At 33.7% G+C, this 22555-nt stretch overlaps 1 protein-coding gene across 2 annotated transcripts; it reads left to right on the forward strand.

Annotated features, from left to right (window-relative positions):
• The first annotated feature begins 1549 nt into the window (after positions 1-1549).
• Positions 1550-22327, forward strand: LOC128165764 (DIS3-like exonuclease 1). 2 transcript variants are annotated; one of them, XM_052830588.1, is made up of 22 exons: positions 1550-1965; positions 3204-3343; positions 3582-3733; positions 3851-3932; positions 4231-4375; positions 4669-4798; positions 5179-5330; positions 5527-5648; positions 6021-6278; positions 6520-6668; positions 6848-7039; positions 7265-7367; positions 7482-7576; positions 7733-7889; positions 8097-8192; positions 8454-8606; positions 8791-8940; positions 9098-9202; positions 19333-19475; positions 19585-19756; positions 21371-21511; positions 21961-22327. In XM_052830588.1, the coding sequence occupies exons 1-22, from the start codon at positions 1806-1808 to the stop codon at positions 22123-22125; spliced, it is 3162 nt and encodes a 1053-aa protein (XP_052686548.1). In that variant the 5' UTR covers positions 1550-1805; the 3' UTR covers positions 22126-22327. The 2 variants fall into 2 exon arrangements, with proteins under 2 accessions (XP_052686548.1, XP_052686549.1); XM_052830589.1 differs by having other exon boundaries at positions 1550-1959.
• The last annotated feature ends 228 nt before the right edge of the window (positions 22328-22555 follow it).

Raw genomic sequence — 22555 nt, forward strand, 5'->3', positions numbered from 1 at the left:
TTCGTGTCTGGTGGTTGTTCTATTCTCCTAACAACATCCGCACATCACCAAACTTTCGCAGGATTTTTCATGTCGCCATCTACATCTTCAATGAGCCAGTGCTTCTTGGCATCCTGATAGGATGTGTGCCATGGTCCCTCTCTTTCCACACAGCTAACATTTTGAATCTTCATTTTGTCACCACTGTTGCAAGGGAGTGTGTCATACACTGGCTTCAGTAGGAATTAGATTCCAAACTAAAATCTGGCTATGTCGCTCTGACGAGTTTCATTTTATCCAGGTCCAAATATTTTTCACGTTTATTTGCTCTAGCTTTTAGTTGGTCCAAACTTTTCTGCTGTACACGTGTTTTATTAGCCTGAACCAATGTGAGTCTCTGAATATCACAGTCTGACATCACATTTTATTTGTACTTCAGTATTGTCTATAACTACATGTATTGTGTAAAATGCAGCCCTCTTGGTTTCCTGGCTCGAAATTTCTTCTCTTTTCAAAATTCCAAACATGGGTGCCCTTCAAGTTGGAACTGGAAAACGATGGGGTTCTTTGATCTTGTTACCCGAATAGTTTTTTACTTGGCCGGATGGAATGACACGCCCCTTGTTCCTCCACTCTAAGCTAGTTCTACAAGGTCTTTCTATAGCAGTTTCGCGTCCGTTATGCCTTTAACTTTACCTCTGTATACTACAGTCTCATCCCGTCATCTCGTCCTCGATGTAATACATCCCGGCAGATCATTATTAAAGATGAGGAATAACAATGGCCCAGGTACTGTACGTCCCTCTGAGGCACACCGCTCACTACCTTCACCCTCTCTGATCAGCTGATGTTGAACCGTCCAGTATGACCTGCTGTGATCGGTCAGTAAGGAAAGCCTTTATCCATCCATGAGCTGCTCATCGGATGCCATTAAATTCAAATTTGTTAATTATTAAACGTTGGTGCGGAACTATATCGAAGACTTCCGAGAAGTATAGGACGACCAAATCTTGTCTTCCTCTATCCATGGATTTTGCTAGTTCGAGGACCAAAGTTATTAGCTGTGTTTCACAGCTCCGTCTACCATGTTGGCAGGCAGTTAGTATGTTGTGGCTTTCAGATGATTTCACATGCTGTTGGTTTAAACATTTTGCAATTTACATTGAAGTATGTTAATGACTCCGGTCCGTATATTGATGGCTTTAAAACGGTCTATCTTCTAATATAAGTATAAGGCTGTTACATTTTCATATTTCCACACCATCGTCTATATTTGTTCTTGTTTATCGCTGGTATGAATGGTGCTACATTGTATGTCGTTTGACAAGTCTATTCTTGAGGTGGTGACCGTGAGGTCGGGTTGTTTTACATGTATCATATACCGTGTGACCCCAACAGTCAGTTTTGATGATCTTAATGTTTTTCCTTTCTTCTTTTTTCTTTGGGGAGGGGGTATGGGTTGTTTGGTTTTCCTAAGTTTGTGTTTATTGTCGTTCTGCACTTTACGGTTTGAATTATAACTTAAAATTCCGGAAACGCTTATGTTTGGTTTCGAGTTTACTTTCACCGTCCAACTTCTTGTTTCGAAATATCAAAACTGAATTTTCTCAGGTTATAAGTAATCATTCAAGAGTTAGTTGACACTATTTTTGGGGAGACTTTACGAGCAAATATCACAGTACCAGTGTTTCCAGAATATGACTATGCATAAGGGATTGTAGACAAATGTAGACAAATGGTCTGAACTATGTGAAAAAAATGGTTGATCATCCGATAGCTCATTCTGAACCTTAAATTCTTAAAAGACAATAATTTGAAGTAAAATCATGGTCCATGATAATCAATTGGAAAAAAGCAACAAACTTTTGAGGATCAGAAGTGTTCATGGAAGAAATATTAGTGTGGTTAGGGAAGTGTACAGGAGAGAGAATGTTCCATGTCAAAGTCCTCTCTGTCTCAGTGTCTGTCAAAACAGCACAGGTACATGTAAGTACTGCTGCTTACCTGGGTGATAGCTGTTTGAATTCTATTTTTCAGATATATAATAATATTATATTGATTTCAAAATTAATAACCTGTATTTAACAAGTTGGATCCCCCAAACAGGATATAATACCCTAAATGGAATATAAATTCACGGTGCAAACATTTGGAATTTTTCATTGAGTAATTTTTGTAATAAATCCCCATAAATATACCGGTACATCAAATACATGTACAACAACCTTTGGTAAGCAAGCTTTTTACTGTAAACCAACAGTTTATGAAACTGATCCACAAGGCCATAAAAATTAACTTTGTTTCTCCAAATGCAACCAAACTCAATTAAATCTGGCAGACGGAATTTTTTTTACCACAATAGAATTTTTTTTTAATGAAATCTAATTTTCCTGAAGTTTGAGAGAAATTAATTAATACTTAGTTGTCATGTACATTAGAATTGAAATTATCTTTGAATTTAAGTTGACATGTACAACAGCAATGAAATGATAATGAATTTATGGCCATGCACATCTTTGAAACAAACATGTTTAGATTTAAAATAAACAATGTTAAATTAAGAACTTATTATTAAATAGATAAATTGTTAAATATGTTTTAAATTTGATTGGTACATGCTTTGCAGTTGGTCATGTTGATAAGTTTTATATTAATAAATGAAATGATTTATTTTTTTTATATTTTAATTTATAATGCCCTTGTAGAAAAAAATATTTACCTACTTACCTACCCATTGGCAACTTCTTTTTTTTATGATGGCCCAAGACATTTTGGATCTACCAAGGGAACAATCTCCAATACATTAGTGTTAAAGAAAAGCTTGTTTACTAAAAACTGTTTCATTTTATGTATTTGATTGCAAATCAACACAATATTTGCCAAATTAATTTCAAAATTCTATTGCACTGATTTATTTTTTTATCCCAAATGGGCTTTATTGGTCCCAACTTGTGAAGTTGTATAAAAAAGAGAAAAAAAAAATCAAATAATATATAGTTTAATGTGATGAATGAAAACTTTACAATCTTTGTTATTCCTTTCATAGAAGTTCTTGTAACCTTAATTTATAAAGTATGTGCCCCACCATATTTGGTTTTTTCAGGTTGACATAAAATTATATAAATAGTTTGATGATCTGAGTTTGATATTATGTGTCACTGAGCATTTTGAATTTTAATGGTAATTAATGGTAGAATTAATTTGGATAAAAAAAATGTTGAAAGGTGATGGAGGGCTGAGTTTGTTGCCAGCTGATGTCAACCACTACCTCATACCAGACTGCCAAGTAGCACGAGAATTCCTAGAAGTCTTGGAGAATCCTGTGGTTACAGGAATAATCTTCCTTCAAACTGTGGTTCACTCAGTAAGATTGTACATGCATGTATACATGATCAAATTTATACATGCTTACATAATATTGCCCTTTTGCAAGGAAAGCATTTATAATTTGTGTCTACATGGTTCATGCAGTTCATTTACCTTTTAAAAGATCTGAAGTATTTATTTATTCTAAAAATTGTAGATTTTTATCTACTTTATATATATGTGACAAAAAACAGTTGAATATCTGTGCAGTGGTTTATGCAGTGTTTTATTGACAGGTTCAGCATGAAGGAAGTAAGCGCCTATACAACAGATTGAGGAATTTGGTCAAAGATAAGCGCAAAGCTTCCATAATATTCCACAATGAATTTCAGAAGTATGCATATTGTGAAAGGGAAGAGGGAGAAACACTTTGTGACTGGCAAACTAGGTTTGATATTCACTCATATTCACCCATAGCAAATATAATAATAGCTTTAGTTTCCTCCTACCACCATTAGAAGATGTTAGCTTTGAGTATGCTTATTGTTTTAAATTCTATTTACAGAAGTACATATGCTGCGGCAGAGTGGTATTTTCATCACCTGGCAACACAGAAACCAATTATCATGGTCACTCTAAATAAACAGGTAAATGTATACATGTATTTAGTGTCTTCCTGAACAAAGAGAGCAATTTTAATGAGGGTTTTACACTGATTGTGCCTCTTTAATGATATACATGTATGGGTATGGTAATGTGTATCTTCTGTACATCTGTATCAAAACTTGGCTTTATACAACAAATTCCAGCAAATGACCAAATAACTTTGTTGTTATATCATTAGTTTAATTAGAATTTTTTATGTCGTTGTTCTTTTTGCTGTATTTTCTTATCTATACCCTTGAATACCTTGAAATCTTACAATAAATTGATTTTTTAATCTAGGCCATTGAAAAATATGGAAACAAGACATTAAATGTGTTTGTTTTATCACTGGAAGAGTATCTGAGGAAATTCTGGCAATCTCATATCCCAGAAGTCATGGAGCTGTATGAGTCATTGACCGCCTCATTAGAGACCAAGGTCAAAGGTTATTAGACATGCTAGTCTATATATTTCAATGGAAATTTATTGCATCTGAAGCCCTACCCAATAAGTTGATGTGAAAACACATAAGGAAAAACATATAAAAAGTTTCATTATTTTAGGTCTGTTGAATATAATACATGTACTCCCTAGGAAATAATGTATTGAGAAATAGGCCTATTTACTTTTGATACAAAAATAAATGCAATCAATTAATCAAGTGAGATAAAAAGGAATAAAGAAAATTAATTTAGTTTCTAATTCAGATCTTCTCGTCTTTTTTTTTTTAATTCACAGAAAAGGACTACAAAGGATATTTGCCTCTGGATATTTTAGAATCTGGGGTCAAGTCTGGAAGGTTTGTGCAAGGTCACATCAATGTCAACAGGAACAATGCTGGACAGGAGGCTTTTGTCAGACAGAAGAGGTGCTTATATTCATGATTGAAGTCTTGCAGCTTGTATACATATCAATTCAAGTACTGCAGATTCCTAGTTAAAAACAAGGAATTGATATCCATGTAGATTGTACATTCAATAGAAGTAATGTAATAATGTTAATGCATCTATAGAAACAAACTGCCCAAAAATAATAACAGAATATACCAGTACAGTAAATTGTTTAAGAAAGCAGATGTTTTAGCCTTACTCTCTATATGCAACAGAAAAGTAAAAAATTTCAAGCATGGTGTTTTGTTAATTTTTTTACTTATGTCTTTCATATTCTGTCTGTCCAAGCCATGTATATGTACTGCTATGTGTAATGTTGATAACAATAGGATAAATGTATCAAGAAATCTTTGTTTAGATCTGGTAGCACTGTTGAAGATGACAGGGACATTCTGATACATGGGATGCCAGCCAGAAACCGGGCTGTCCATGGGGACCTGGCGGTGGTGGAGGTCCTACCAAGGTCAGAGTGGAGGGGAAGGTCAAGTGTCATCAAGGAGAGTCAGGAAGGTCAGGGTCGGTTTTTATTAATTAGTGCTGATTTAAATTTAGACCTCCATGGATGCAAAATTTATAATATACCATACATTATAGTTCAAATTAAGTTCCTGTTTTATCAATTTTTGATTAATAGAAAATATAGAATCCATTTTGTGATTATGTTAAGAGCAAGGACATTATCATTAGAGGAACTGTTTGTATCTAGGTCAGGGGGAGGGAGATGAGGAGGATGGTGCCACAGATGAAAACGTCATGCCCACAGGCCGTGTGGTGGGGATACTACAGAGGAATTGGAGGGAATATGTCGCCTCATTTGCTTCCGATGAGGTACATTCATTTGGTTTACCATATATACAACATTTTATCCAGGTATACGTTACAGTCACTGTAAATATCAGTTTGTTTCAGGATGTGGGACACTTTGATAGCATTTTTTATGCATATTAAAACTGTTGGAAGAATATTTGTCCTGATGGTGAACAAATTGAAAATTAGAAAAATTCGATAAAAATAATTTTGCTTGATAAGAAAACATACCAACATTGTAAAAATAATTAGACCAATACTTCAACACTTTATACTATTTGTATATTAAATGATTTTTCTGAATCGGGTGTATTAGGCAAAAATATCACACTTTAATTTGCTGCTATATACTGAATCAGATACGGATTTTAAGTGTCCTTGTGTCTATTTTAGCAAGTTAGTGAAAAAGGAGGTAAAGTCTTAGTCATTCCTTGGGATTATCGCATTCCAAAGATTCGCATCAGTACCAGGCAAGTGGAGAAATTGAAAAATCAAAGAATTGTAGTTCGCATTGATTCATGGGAAATTGACTCCCAGTATCCAAATGGACATTTTGTGAAAACTCTGGGACCCATTGAGGATTTGGAGGCAGAAATATCAGCAATTCTTCTTGAAAATACAATACATGTCTCAGCATTTTCTGAAGCACAGGTACTGTCCATGTAAAGGTACACATACATTGTACGTTTATACAACAATTCTTTTACATGAATTTTCTTAAACATTTCTATACTAGAAATAGAGCTGGCTCAGCTAGTGTTGGTTTGTAGATTTTACTAAAAATATATGATCCCCCATACCTCAAACAATATTTATTTCTATCACTCTCTAATGGAAAACCAACACTAGTGAAATACTTGTATGTATAGGTATTAATTCAGTTGATTGACAGATGAAGGAGCTTCCTGTTGACACACCTGACAACCCGTGGTGCATAGAGGAGGCGGAGCTCAACAAGCGTAGAGATTTACGATCCTCTCATCTTATTTTCTCCATTGATCCTAAAGGTTGTGAAGATGTGGATGATACCTTGTCTGTTAGGTTAGCAAATTTTAAATTTTAAAATGTGTCATATATTGTGTTTTTAAACTGGTTTAATGGGAAAATGGAGAGAAAAAATTGACATATATCATACTTTGTGAACTCTCACTCAATTTTATCCATGAAAAATCATGATAACAAATGTTGATTAATAATAATAATGATGATGATGTTGACAGGGAGCTGGCTAATGGAAACCTTGAGTTGGGGGTTCACATTGCTGACGTCACACACTTTGTGAAGCCTGACTCGCTGACAGACATGGAGGCCAAGAGTCGGTCAACCACAGTGTACCTAGCTGACCGGCGCTATGACATGTTACCAGGGATACTAAGTGCCAACCTGTGTTCACTGATCAGTGGTGTGGATAGGTAGTGTAAAATCTGAAATTTTTGTATATACTGTGTTTGAGCAGAGTTTACATGTACATATATATATTAGGTAGCATGAAATTTTTTTGTCTTTTTGTATGTAGTGTGTTTGGTTTTTCTTTTGACATAAAAGGGAAAGGGATTTATATTTATCAACAAATGTTGGGATGTATGTTGATGTAATTGATAAATGATTTACACCTATTTATTTCATTCGAACATTAGATTTGCCATGAGTGTTATATGGGAGCTGGATAAGAACTTTGAGGTTGTAGATGTCTGGTATGGGAAAACAATTATCCGATCCAGCTATAAGCTATTCTATGAGGTACACAATTTGGATAAGTCTGAAAGAGAGTCTTCCTTAAAGTTTAAAGTACCAATCATTGTGTCAATATCAGTTTGCTACATACATTATGATGTATCCTGTCTGTATTCACAGATGGCACAGGCAATGCATGATGGAATATCCTTGACAGAAATTGTTAAAAATGTTCCAGAACTACAAAACATGCTTGAGGAGGAGACAGAGAAAAGGTAAATATTCAAGAAAACCACAATTTTGTCTTTGAGAAATGTAAATTCTGACCTGCCTGTTTGAGAAATATACAATTTTTAATTTTCCCAGTTAGGTACAAGTTAATTCAGATCAAACACACATTTTTTGGTTTTATTGTGTTTATGCATTGACAGAGTTGAAGAGTTGCGCTGTGCTGTGACTCTGTTGATGAGAGTAGCGAGGTGTCTGAAGGCCCGCAGGGTGAGTGGAGGTGCCCTGGAGCTGGAGAGTGTGGAGGTGCAGGTCCAACTGACGGAGACAAAGAGTGTGGAGGACCTCAACCCCAAAGATGTAAGATTTATCCTGCCATGTCAAGGAAGCTTTATGAATTAATATGGCCTTAACATAAAGCTCTTATATTAAAGCCCTTCATATGAGGGAAAAAATCTCTACTGGATTTAAAACAGATATTCCAGTCAATTAGACTTCTACCTTTATCAAACTTTTGGTTTAAAGAACCTCATATGATTCTCATTTTTATTGAAAATTCTATTTCAGCATTTAGAAATCCATGACACCATTGCAGAGTGTATGATCTTTGCCAACCATTGGGTAGCCAAAAAGATAGTAGAGGTGTTCCCAAACCAAGCTTTGGTATGTAACATCATAAAAAATAAATAAATGAGCACTAGATTATTTAGAAAACCATAATACACATGCAAGCAGCTTATGATATCTAATATCATATCATGATATGTAATGAAATGGTTAAACATTACATGTAAATCAGATATTTATTTTTACTGTAGACATTAAGTTGTTCGAAAAAAAGAAATAAGCAAGTGAATATTTTTAATACCCTTATCGTCATCATCTGCATATTATTAAAAAAGTTGTGGTTACATGTTATTTCAGTTAAGACATCATCCCTTACCTAAGAGTGAACAGTTTGAAAATCTGAAAAATTGTGCCAAATCCAAAGGTTTTGATGTCAAAACATCCTCAAACAAAGCCCTGGCTGAAACACTGGATAGATGTGTGGATTCCAAGGACCCTGTAATAAACAAGGTCAGTAGAAGTTTTAAACTTCACATCATAATGCAACAAAAGCAGTCACCGTTATATTTTCAGAACTATTTGTATATTAGTAATAGATACTTGTATATTTTTTATAATTGGAGAAATTGGTTAATTCAGTGGCACTGTGTCATTCTTATAATTAGGCAATGCTTGATCTTTTTTGGTGTTGTAGATTCTAAGAATGTTGGCTACTCAGGCGATGTCCGTGGCCTCTTACTTTTCAACTGGTTCTCTTCCAAGGGACCAGTATTTCCATTATGGCTTGGCTTTAGACTACTACACACACTTTACCTCCCCCATCAGAAGATATGCAGATGTACTGGTCTGTAGTTCTTGTTATACAGCCTCTATTAGATGAAATATATAAGACTGAATATGTACAATATAAATTCAATGACAATTTTATAATACAAATTATATACATGTATGTATGCTGTAGATTTTTTGCACTTTTTGTTTGCTTTTCATTTTGACTACAGGTTCATCGACAATTAATGGCAGCTGTGCTTGCAGAGGGATCAGAAGGGTTACCAGGCAACCAAGAATTGGATGAACTAAGTGAACATATCAATCATCAACACAGGGTAAACACATTTTGAAAAATTATCCTTCTTTAGAATTTTCAATAGCTTACTTGGGTATTAGAAATAGGATAGAAAATACAGCTGAAATACAATAAGCATTGTGCTGAATACTTATAGAATCTACCAAATCTTTTTAGCCTAAATCAGTTAATTACACCATGACAGAATATCAGTACAGTGTAATCACATAATGACTGAATATCAGTGCACAGTAATTACACCATGACAGAATATCAGTACAGTGTAATCACATTAAGACTGATTATCAGTACAGTATAATTACACCATGGCAAAAAATTAGAACCATTAATAACACAATGACTGAATATCAGTAGCATATATCAGTACTTTTTATTCACACCATAGCAGAATATCAGTACACTGCCATCACTCTATGACTGAATATCAGTACTTTTTATTCACACCATGACTGAATATCAGAGACTGAAAACCAAACCATGACTGGGTATTAGTAGTGTAATCACATCATGACATAATATCAGTACAGTGTAAGAAAATTATAACATCATATCAACTTAGTGTAATGTAATGCATGCACCATTAAATATTATTAAGACAGTGTAATTACATCATGACTGAAGATCAGAACAGTGTAATCACACCATGACAGTAAAGTGTAATCACATCATTACAGTATAATGCGATGCCATACATGCTACATGACTGAAAATCAGTACACTATAAACACACCATGACTGAATATAAGTACACTGTAATCACACTCTTACTGAAAATCAGTACACTTTAATAACACCACGACTAAATATCAGTACACTGTAATCACGCCATAGCAGAATATCAGTACACTGTAATCACGCCATGACTAAATAACAGTACACTGTAATATCACCACGACTAAATATCAGTACACTCTAATCACACCATGACTAAATATCAGTACACAGTAACAACAACATGACTGAATATCAGTACACTGTAATCACACCATGACTGAATATCAGTACACTGTAATCACGCCATGACTGAATATCAGTACACTATAATCACACCATGACTGAATATAAGTACACTGTAATCACACTCTTACTGAAAATCAGTACACTTTAATAACACCATGACTAAATATCAGTACACTGAAATCACACCATGACTAAATATCAGTGCACTGTAATCACACCATGACTGAATATCAGTACACTGTAATCACGCCATGGCTAAATATCAGTACACTGTAATCACACCATTACTAAATATCAGTACACTGTAATCACACTATAGCAGAATATCAGTACACTGTAATCACGACACGACTAAATATCAGTACACTGTAATCACACCATGACTTAATATCAGTACACTGTAATCACACCATGACTGAATATCAGTACACTGTAATCACGACACGATTAAATATCAGTACACTGTAATCACACCATTACTGAATATCAGTACACTGTAATCACACTATAGCAGAATATCAGTACACTGTAATCACGACACGACTAAATATCAGTACACTGTAATCACACCATGACTTAATATCAGTACACTGTAATCACACCATGACTGAATATCAGTACACTGTAATCACGACACGATTAAATATCAGTACACTGTAATCACACCATTACTGAATATCAGTACACTGTAATCACACTATAGCAGAATATCAGTACACTGTAATCACGACACGACTAAATATCAGTACACTGTAATCACACCATGACTGAATATCAGTACACTGTAATCACACCATGACTTAATATCAGTACACTGTAATCACGACACGATTAAATATCAGTACACTGTAATCACACCATGACTGAATATCAGTACACTGTAATCACACCATGATTAATATCAGTACACTGTAATCACGTCATGGCTAAGTATCAGTACACTGTAATCACACCATGACTGAATATCAGTACACTGTAATCACACCATGATTAAATATCAGTACACTGTAATCACACCATGACTGAATATCAGTACACTGTAATCACACCATGATTAATATCAGTACACTGTAATCACGTCATGGCTAAGTATCAGTACACTGTAATCACACCATCACTGAATATCAGTACACTGTAATCACACTATAGCAGAATATCAGTATACTGTAATCACACTATAGCAGAATATCAGTACACTGTAATCACACCATGGCTAAGTATCAGTACACTGTAATAACACTATAGCAGAATATCAGTATACTGTAATCACGACACGACTAAATATCAGTACACTGTAATCACACCATGACTTAATATCAGTACACTGTAATCACACCATGACTAAATATCAGTACACTGTAATCACACTATAGCAGAATATCAGTACACTGTAATCACGACACGACTAAATATCAGTACACTGTAATCACACCATGACTTAATATCAGTACACTGTAATCACACCATGACTAAATATCAATACACTATAACCACACCATGACTGAATATCAGTACACTGTAATTACAGCATAGCAAAATATCTGTACACAGTAATCACACCATGACTGAATATCAGTACACTGTAATCACACCATGACTGAATATCAGTACACTGTAATCAGGCCATGACTAAATATCAGTACACTGTAATCAGGCCATGACTGAATATCAGTACACTGTAATCATGCCATGACTAAAAATCAGTACACAGTATTCACACCATAGCAGAATATCAGTACACTGTAATCACACCATGACAAAATATCAGTACACAGTAATCACACCATGACTAAATATCAGTACTCTGTAATCACAACAATACTGAATATCAGTACACTGTAATCACACCATGACTAAATATCAGTACACTGTAATCACACCATGACTGAATATCAGTACACTATAACCACACCATGACTGAATATCAGTACACTGTAATCACACCATGACTAAATATCAATACACTATAACCACACCATGACTGAATATCAGTACACTGTAATTACAGCATAGCAAAATATCTGTACACAGTAATCAGACCATGACTGAATATCAGTACACTGTAATCAGGCCATGACTAAATATCAGTACACTGTAATCAGGCCATGACTGAATATCAGTACACTGTAATCATGCCATGACTAAAAATCAGTACACAGTATTCACACCATAGCAGAATATCAGTACACTGTAATCACACCATGACTAAATATCAGTACACAGTAATCACACCATGACTAAATATCAGTACACAGTAATCACACCATGACTAAATATCAGTACACTGTAATCACACCATGACTAAATATCAGTACACTATAACCACACCATGACTGAATATCAGTACACTGTAATCACACCATGACTAAATATCAGTTCACTGTAATCACACCATGACTAAATATCAATACACTATAACCACACCATGACTGAATATCATTACACTGTAATTACAGCATAGCAAAATATCTGTACACAGTAATCACACCATGACTGAAAATCAGTATACTGTAATCACACCATGACTGAAAATCAGTATACTGTAATTAAATCATGACAGAATATCAGAACAGTGAAATCACACTATTGCAGAATATCAGTACAGTGTTTTTACATCATGACTGAAAATCAGTACACAGTAATCACATCATAACAAAATAATCTGTGTAATCAAATTTTAACAGCATATTAAGGAAGTGTAATTTGATACATGCACCATGATGGGTTTTTAGGACAGTGTAATTATATCATGACTGAAGATCAGAAAAATGTTATCACACCATGGCAGAATATCAGTACAGTATAATCACACCATGACAGAATATCAGTTTAATGTGCTCAATTAATAACAAAATATTAGTAGTGTAATCACATCATGACTGAATATCAGTGCTTGTAAAGGAAATTATTTAAACAATTAAATGTTTTCTTTGGTGATTCATTTGGGATTTGAAGGTAGCAACAGTCTGGCTGTTTCTTTAGAGTTATAATTTAACTATAAGTTTCCATAAGAAATAGAGAAAATGATAGTATAATGTGTGACATGCACCATGACAGATAATTAGGTGAGTGTAATTACATCATTACAGAAAATCAAAACAGTATAATCACACCAGAACAGAATATTAGTATTCTGTAATAGCATTATTACCACATAGTATAGTGGCTTGCATACATCATGACAGAATATCAGAACATGTAAGAGTTTTAATATCATTGCAGCATATCAACATAGTGTAATGCCATGAAAGAATATTAAAGGGTGTAATTACATCATGACAGAATATCAGCAAACTGATCACATTATGACATAATATCAGAACAGGGTAATCATATCATGACTGAGTATCAGTACAGTGTAATCACACAATGACAGAATATCAGTATAGTGTAATTACAGCATTACAGCATAATGTAATGCCATACAGACACCACGAGAGAATATCAGTTAGTGTTTTCACATCATTACAGCATAATATAATGTCTTGCATACACAATGACAGAATATCAGTTAGTGTAATCACAACATCACAGTATAATGTAATGTCATGTATAATCAATGACAGAATATCAGTACAGTGTAATAACATCATTACAACATATCAATGTAGTGTAATGTCATACATGCACCATGACATTATATAAGAATAGTGTAATCACATCATGATTGAATATCAGTACAATATAATCACTCTATGACTGAATATCAGTACTTTTTATTCACACCATAGCAGAATATCAGTACACTTTCATCACTCTATGACTGAATATCAGTACTTTTTATTCACACCATCACTGAATATCAGTAGACTGTAACCAAACCATGACTTTGTATTAGTAGTGTAATCACATCATGACATAATATCAGTATAGTGTAAGAAAATTATAACATCATATCAACTTAGTGTAATGTAATGCATGCACCATGACATATTATTAAGACAGTGTAATTACATCATGACATAATATCAGAACAGTGTAATCACACCATGACATAATATCAGTAAAGTGTATTCACATCATTACAGTATAATACAATGCCATACATGCTCCATGACTGAATATCAGTACACTATAACCACACCATAACTAAAATTCAGTACACTGTATATACAGCATGGCAAAATACTATAACACTATAAACACGCCATGACTGAATATCAGTATACTGTAATCACATCATGACAGAATATCTGTACACTGTAATCACACCATGACTAAATATCAGTACACTGTAATCACACCATGACTAAATATCAGTACACTGTAATTAAATCATGACAGAATATCAAAACAGTGAAATCACACTATTGCAGAATATCAGTACAGTGTTTTCACATCATGAGTGAAAATCAGTACACAATAATCACATCATAACAAAATATCAGAACTGTGTAAGGAAATTATAACAGCATATTATGGAAGTGTAATTTGATACATGCACCATGACCAGTTATTAGGACAGTGTAACTATATCATGACTGAAGATCAGAAAAATGTTATCACACCATGGCAGAATATCAGTTTAATGTGCTCAATTAATAACAAAATAGTGTAATCACATCATGACTGAATATCAGTGCTTGTAAAGGAAATTATTTAAACAATTAAATGTTTTCTTTGGTGATTCAATTGGGATATGAAGGTAGCAACAGTCTGGCTGTTTCTTTAGAGTTATAATTTAACTATAAGTCTCCAAAAGAAATAGAGAAAATGATAGTATAATGTGTGACATGCACCATGACAGATAACTAGGTTAGTGTAATTACATCATTACAGAAAATCAAAACAGTATAATCACACCAGAACAGAATATTAGTATACTGTAATAGCATTATTACCACATAGTATAGTGGCTTGCATACATCATGACAGAATATCAGAACATGTAAGAGTTTTAACATCATTACAGCATATCAACATAGTGTAATGCCATGACAGAATATTAAAAGGTGTAATTACACCATGTTAGAATATCAGCAAACTGATCACATTATGACATAATATCAGAACAGGGTAATCATATCATGACTGAGTATCAGTACAGTGTAATCACACAATGACAGAATATCAGTATAGTGTAATTACAGCATTACAGCATAATGTAATGCCATACAGACACCATGAGAGAATATCAGTTAGTAATCAATGTCATCTATAATCAATGACAGAATATCAGTACAGTGTAATAACATCATTACAACATATCAATGTAGTGTAATGTCATACATGCACCATGACATTATATTAGGATAGTGTAATCACATCATGACAGAATATCAGTACAATATAATCACTCTATGACTGAATATCAGTACTATTTATTCACACCATAGCAGAATATCAGTACACTGTCATCACTCTATGACTGAATATCAGTACTTTTTATTCACACCATCACTGAATTTCAGTGGACTGTAACCAAACCATGACTTGGTATTAGTAGTGTAATCACATCATGAAATAATATCAGTATAGTGTAAGAAAATTATAACATCATATCAACTTAGTGTAATGTAATGCATGCACCATGACATATTATTAAGACAGTGTAATTACATCATGACTGAATATCAGAACAGTGTAATCACACCATGACATAATATCAGTAAAGTGTAATCACATCATCACAGTATAATGCAATGCCAAACATGTTCCATGACTGAAAATCTGTACACTATAATCACACCATAACTAAAATTCAGTACACTGTAATTACAGCATGGCAAAATACTGTAACACTATAAACACGCCATGACTGAATATCAGTACACTGTAATCATACCATAGCAGAATATCTGTACACTGTAATCACACCATGACTAAATATCAGTACACCTTAATCACACCATGACTAAATATCAGTACACTGTAATCACACCATGACTAAATATCAGTACACTGTAATCACACCATGACTAAATATCAGTACACTGTAATCACACCATGTCTAAATATCAGTACACTGTAATCACGTCATGACTAAATATCAGTACACTGTAATCACACCATAGCAGAATATCAGTACACTATAATCACACCATGACTAAATATCAGTACACTGTAATCGCACTATAGCAGAATATCAGTACACTGTAATCACACCATGACTAAATATCAGTACACTGTAATCACACCATGACTAAATATCAGTACACTGTAATCACACCATGTCTAAATATCAGTACACTGTAATCACGTCATGACTAAATATCAGTACACTGTAATCACACCATAGCAGAATATCAGTACACTATAATCACACCATGACTAAATATCAGTACACTGTAATCATGCCTTGACTGAATATCAATACACTGTTATCATGTAATGACTAAATATCATTACACTGTAATCACACCATGACTGAATATCAATTCACTGTAATCACACCATAACTGAATATCAGAACACTGTAATCACGTCATGACTGAATATCAGCACACAACTGAATATCAGTACACTGTAATCATGCCATTACTGAAAATCAGTATACTGTAATTGAATCATGACAAAATATCAAAACAGTGAAATCACACTATTGCAGAATATCAATACAGTGTTATCACATCATGACTGAAAATCAGTACACAGTAATCACATTATAACAATCGGTAGTCTTGTTTAAATTAAAGGTTTGGTGCTTTGCAAATTTGATTTCATTGTAAGGGATACAAAATATCAGAACTGTGTAAGGAAATTATAACAGCATATTAAGGAAGTGTAATTTGATACATGCACCATGACCAGTTATTAGGACAGTGTAACTATATCATGACTGAAGATCAGAAAGTGTAATCACACCATGACAGAATATCAGTTTAATGTACTCTAATAATCAGTGCTTGTGAAGGAAATTTAAACAATTAAATGCTTTCTTTGGCGATTCATTTGGGATATAAAGGTAGTAACAATCTGGCTGTCTCTATAGAGTTATAATTTAACTATAAGTTTTCATAAGAAATAGAGAAAATAATACTTGGTAGTATATAAATAGTGCCTGTTTGGGAGGATAACAGTTGAAATTGACACCCCGAGAAAACCATTGTCAACCGACGCAAAGCGGAGGTTGACAATGGTATTCTCGGGGTGTCAATTTCAACTGTTATCCTCCCAAACAGGCACTATTTATTTTGTTATACTGAATGTCTTAATTTTTAAGAAAATTTTACTGCTTTTATATAGGAATAACGTGAATTCTACAGCGAACCGTACGCGCATAACTTTCACGCATGTAACATTTTTTATTGTTATACTTTCATGTTAAATACTGAAATCTGATTGGTTAAGACGCAGTTCATAATCCTTTCTATTACCCTCAGCGTTAGCAACACACTTAGCAACGGGTAACATTAAAAAATGTTACATGCGCGAAAATTATGCGCGTACGGGGTGTCAATTTCAACTGTTACCCTCCCAAACAGGCACTATTTATATAATGTTACCCGTTGCTAAGTGCGTTGCTAACGCTGAGGGTAATAGAAAGGATTATGAACTGCGTCTTAACCAATCAGATTTCAGTATTTAACATGAAAATATAACAAAACGGATTATGAACTGCGTCTAAACCAATCAGATTTCAGTATTTAACATGAAAGTATAACAAATGTAAATATAACAGCATATCAACATAGTGTAATGTGTGACATGCACCATGACAGATAATTAGGTTAGTGTTATTACATCATGATAGAAAATCAAAACAGTGTAATCACACCAGAACAGAATATTAGTATAGTGTAATAGCATCATTACCACATAGTGTAGTGGCTTGCATACATCATGACAGAATACAAGTACATGTAAGAGTTTTAACATCATTACAGCATATCAACATAGTGTAATGCCATTACAGAATATCAGCAAACTGTGTTCACATTATGACAAAATATCAGAACAGGGTAATCATATCATGACTGAGTATCAGTACAGTGTAATCACACAATGACAGAATATCAGTATAGTGTAATCACAGCATTACAGCATAATGTAATGCCATACATACACCATGAGAGAATATCAGTTAGTATAATCATAACATCACAGCATAATGTAATGTCATGCATAATCAATGACAGAATATCAGTACAGTGTAATAAACATCATTAAAACATATCAATGTAGTGTAATGTCATACATGCACCATGACATAATATTAGGATAGTGTAATCACATCATGACAGAATATCAGTACAATATAAACACACCATGACTGAATATCAGTAGTTTTAAAGAAAATTATAACAGAATATCAACAAAGTGTAATGTGTGGCATGCACCATGACAGATTTTTAGGTCAGTGTTATTACATTAGGACATAATATCAAAACAGTGTAATCACACCAGAACAGAATATTGGTATAGTGTAATAAGATCATTACAGCATAGTGTAATAGCATGTATACATCATGACAGAATATCAGCAAAGTTTAATAACATCATGACAGAATACCAGTACATTCAAGTGTAATAACATCAAAACAGCATATCAACATAGTGTTGTGTCATACATGCACCATGACAGAATAATAAAGGGTGTAATCACACAATGACAGAATATCAGTATAGTGTAATCACAGCATTACAGCATAATGTAATGCCATACATACACCATGAGAGAATATCAGTTAGTGTTATCACATCATTACAGCATAATATAATGTCTTGCATACACAATGACAGAATATCAGTACAGTCTCATCACACCATGACAGAATATCAATACAGTGTAATTACATAATTACAGCATGTCAATGTACACTGTAGTGTAATGTCATACATGCACTGTGACATAAAATTAGGACAGTGTAATCACATCATAACAGAGTATCAGTACAGTGTAATCATATCAAAACAGAAAGTCAGTACAGTGTAATCACATCACAGCAGAATATCAGTATTGTGTAATCACACCATGACAAAACATAATTACAGTTTAATCACACCATGACAAAATATCAGTACAGAATAATCACACCATGACAGAAAGATAGAACAGAGTAATTACAACACAGTTCATCACACCATAAATTCATAGTTGCAGGTATGAAACAGATAGCAAGAGTTTCTGTGGGTTATTATTGGCTCATTTTGGTAGTTTATATTAAATCCTACTGCAAGACATCTATTAGTTTAATCAAAATAGACATAATAAACATACAATTACAGAATTGGATTTACAATTTTCAGGCAGCACAGAATGCACAGAGAGATTCACAGGAACTGTTTCAGTATTTGTACTTCAAACAAAAAGACCTGAACAATGAGTGCTGTAGAGCGGATGCCATCGTATTTCAGATCAGAGCCAATGGTCTCATGGTTTTTGTGCCAAGGTAAACATTAAACAATAATAGTTCAGAACTTACAGTTGATGATTTCAGTATACATGTACATGTTAACCAGCATTGTAGTAAAAAAAAAAATCATTTTTCCCCTCTATAGGTATGGCATAAGAGCACCAGTCTATTTAAGGAACAAGGATGGCCAAGTTTTATATGTACAGGAATCTGGTCAGTCTGAATGGACAGGTGGCAGCATTACAAAGTCTGAGGGCAGCGTCAGTGTCAACAGTCTGGTCAGCTCTATGACATTTACATTACTGGATCACATCACGGTGAGTAGAATTATCACCCTTGAAAATGGTTTCTTCTCACATACCTGTAATAGATTCACCTGAATTCTGAACACAGTAAAGGGAGTGGTATTATTACGTGTGTCAAACTGAAGTCAGTCATTAACTTTCCTTTCCCCAAATCTGCATGCAAAATTTTAACTAGTGCTAGCACAGATTACTTGAAATCGAAATTAAATGAAGCATATATATCCTAGGATAGTAAATATCTTTTAAGATCCTTTAAGAGAATATGTATACCTTTAAAGAGGATGGATAGAATATTAACAATGGTCTGTATGCACTGTTTGTTTGTGTTTCTTGTTACTTGATCATCGAATCAAAATGCTGTCATGGTGCTGTGACCACGCCCGGATGTCTGGTACATAACTAGGCGATGGTGCACGTTCATTTGGGGAATTAAGCTCAAGGGGAATAAGTAAATTAAGAATACACAAAGTCCAAATGGCAGGATATGAGAAATGTTTATTAAAGATTGAATGTTAAATAATCAATCTACACATGCAGGTAACAACATTAATGAGCAAGTCTTGTTCCTGACTGTTATTTAGAGGAAGGGGCCTAACAGATGAATTAGAAATTTGTCTCCTAACACTCTACATGATTTCCTAGCTTCACCCTATACATCCTTTCAGTCCGAAGTCTCAAAGCTAACTCTGTTCTCTAAAAGAACTAATGTACAAGAATTAATTTCCTCTATTAATTGCCTAAGGTAAAGTTATCACTTAGGACTAATCAAATAATTAAGTTATCAGTGTCATCCCTTTGATATGAATAAGTCAAAGTGGTTTTGTTTACCCTAACAAACACCTATGAGTGCCCAGTGCCATGAGCAGTGTCATTGACAATAGAGATTAACAATTACTGTGAAATCACTAAATATTCTAGAGGATTAAGAAGTAAACAACACCTTGGACAACCTTTAGAAATAAATAATAAGGAATGCTTTAGATGTCAATAAGGAATTGCTAAGTATGGGAACATATAGGATAAGAATAAAGTAAAATAATGTAGACTATGAAAATATATGCTAAAAGTTATCAAAAGTGAAATGGATGTCATTTCACTGGTGATAGTGCTGTCGATTATATAGACCACGCTGTGGTTTTCCGATTCCATATCACCACTCTCTGATACGGATGATGTAGTACACATTAAATAACGTCTGTATTTTAACACATTTTGGAAGACTTTGTTTCCAAATAGCTTTGTTATATAAGTAAACGTCATACGCTCAGTTGATTTTAAAAAGATAGTTTTGTAATTAAAACTTTTAAATGGAAAAGGGTATATCATAAATTAATCATCATAACAGTAACTTGATCCAAAAAGCCGGATAACGTCTCATTGCCAGGCACTTGGCAACTCGACGTGATCCGACTTTTTGGATCAAGTTACTGTTATAATAATATATATGTATTAGATACATTTTACATTTCATATTTAATAGAATGTTTTTGCTATTTGTAATTTTGTTTATACATGTATTTTAAAAAGTCTGATTCACACAAACCTCAAATCTGTTGATGGCGTTGGGAGGATACAGACATATTTTAAATCATGCAGGACTTTGTACATTAACCTTAATTTTGATAGGTCAAAATAATACCAAATAGTTCCAGGGCCCATGCTTCCTCCCTCAAGCTCGAGCTCATCTCCACTGAGGGCTACGCATTGGATCAAGATATTCCAACTACAGAGAAGATGTCAAAAAACCAAAAACAGGCCATTATTCAGGTATATTTTGTTCTGTTTATTAGAAACATTTTTTATTGGAATAATGTTTCAATATTTTGAGAAATCCTTTAAATAGTGTACAGTACTTGTTGAGATAATTTATAGGAACATACAGTAAATTTTCAACGTAAATTTATTGAAAATGAAATCATTAATTGCATGTATTATGATTTTCTTAATTTTATTATAATGTAAGTTAAGTACCTAATTGAATCCTTTTTATATTAGGAAATTACATCCTGTTTTAAATTTATGCTCTATAGCAAAATATCATGACACATTTATGAACCTGATTTACAATAGGTACTGTGTCCCTGTCATAAGTTCATGGGCTAGTTTTACAAACAAAATCCTTCCTCTTGTCCCATACAATAATATGGTTCCGAGAAACATGAATACAATTAATCTAACAAATCCATAATAAAAATATTTACATGACATTTTATTAGGAGGTGCGAGCCGTTGCTGAGGAGAAGCGGACACAGTCCTCATCAGAGGATCAGGGCCACCAGTTCCACTCACTGAAGGCAGAATTTGGTCAGACTCCAGAAAGTGAAAGCTTGTATTCACTATTTGAGTCATTTAAGGAGATGGCCAAAAAACCAATTAGTTAGCACAAGGATCATCTGATGTCTATTTCTGCATAATTTATTATTCATAGCAAATATGTTTATGAAATATGAAGTGAAATATACGGTATACCCGGTATTAATATCATTTTCTCGAAATTGGTGCGTGCAATTTTCATGAATGTTTGAAAAATGAAATGCATGTAAGTTAATTATACTTTGAATACAAATAAAAGGTGAAATAACATTCCCTATCTATTATTATTTTCATACTATTTTAATGATAGGTATACCTGGTGTCTTAATGGCAATAATCTGTTACATTGAGTACCTATATACATGTATTTAATTTCTTTAGCCCAGTTTTTTAAAGGTATTACTTCAAAATGTTTTATGTCTGATTACCATTTGATCATGAATTTTATACTCATACCATATTTACTGCTAGTTTTGTGTAATCATATTATGATCTCCT

This window comes from Crassostrea angulata, chromosome 10 (genome assembly GCF_025612915.1).
Source record: "Crassostrea angulata isolate pt1a10 chromosome 10, ASM2561291v2, whole genome shotgun sequence".
Classification (NCBI taxonomy): domain Eukaryota; kingdom Metazoa; phylum Mollusca; class Bivalvia; order Ostreida; family Ostreidae; genus Magallana; species Magallana angulata.

Excerpts from the sequence above, each read along its gene's own strand:
- LOC128165764 (XM_052830588.1), top strand. The coding sequence starts at position 1,806 with ATGGTCCATGATAATCAATTGGAAAAAAGCAACAAACTTTTGAGGATC. Across the intron at positions 1,966-3,203 it reads TCAAAACAGCACAGGTACAT|GTGATGGAGGGCTGAGTTTG; the intron begins GTAAGTACTGCT and ends AAATGTTGAAAG. Across the intron at positions 7,890-8,096 it reads AGGACCTCAACCCCAAAGAT|CATTTAGAAATCCATGACAC; the intron begins GTAAGATTTATC and ends ATTCTATTTCAG.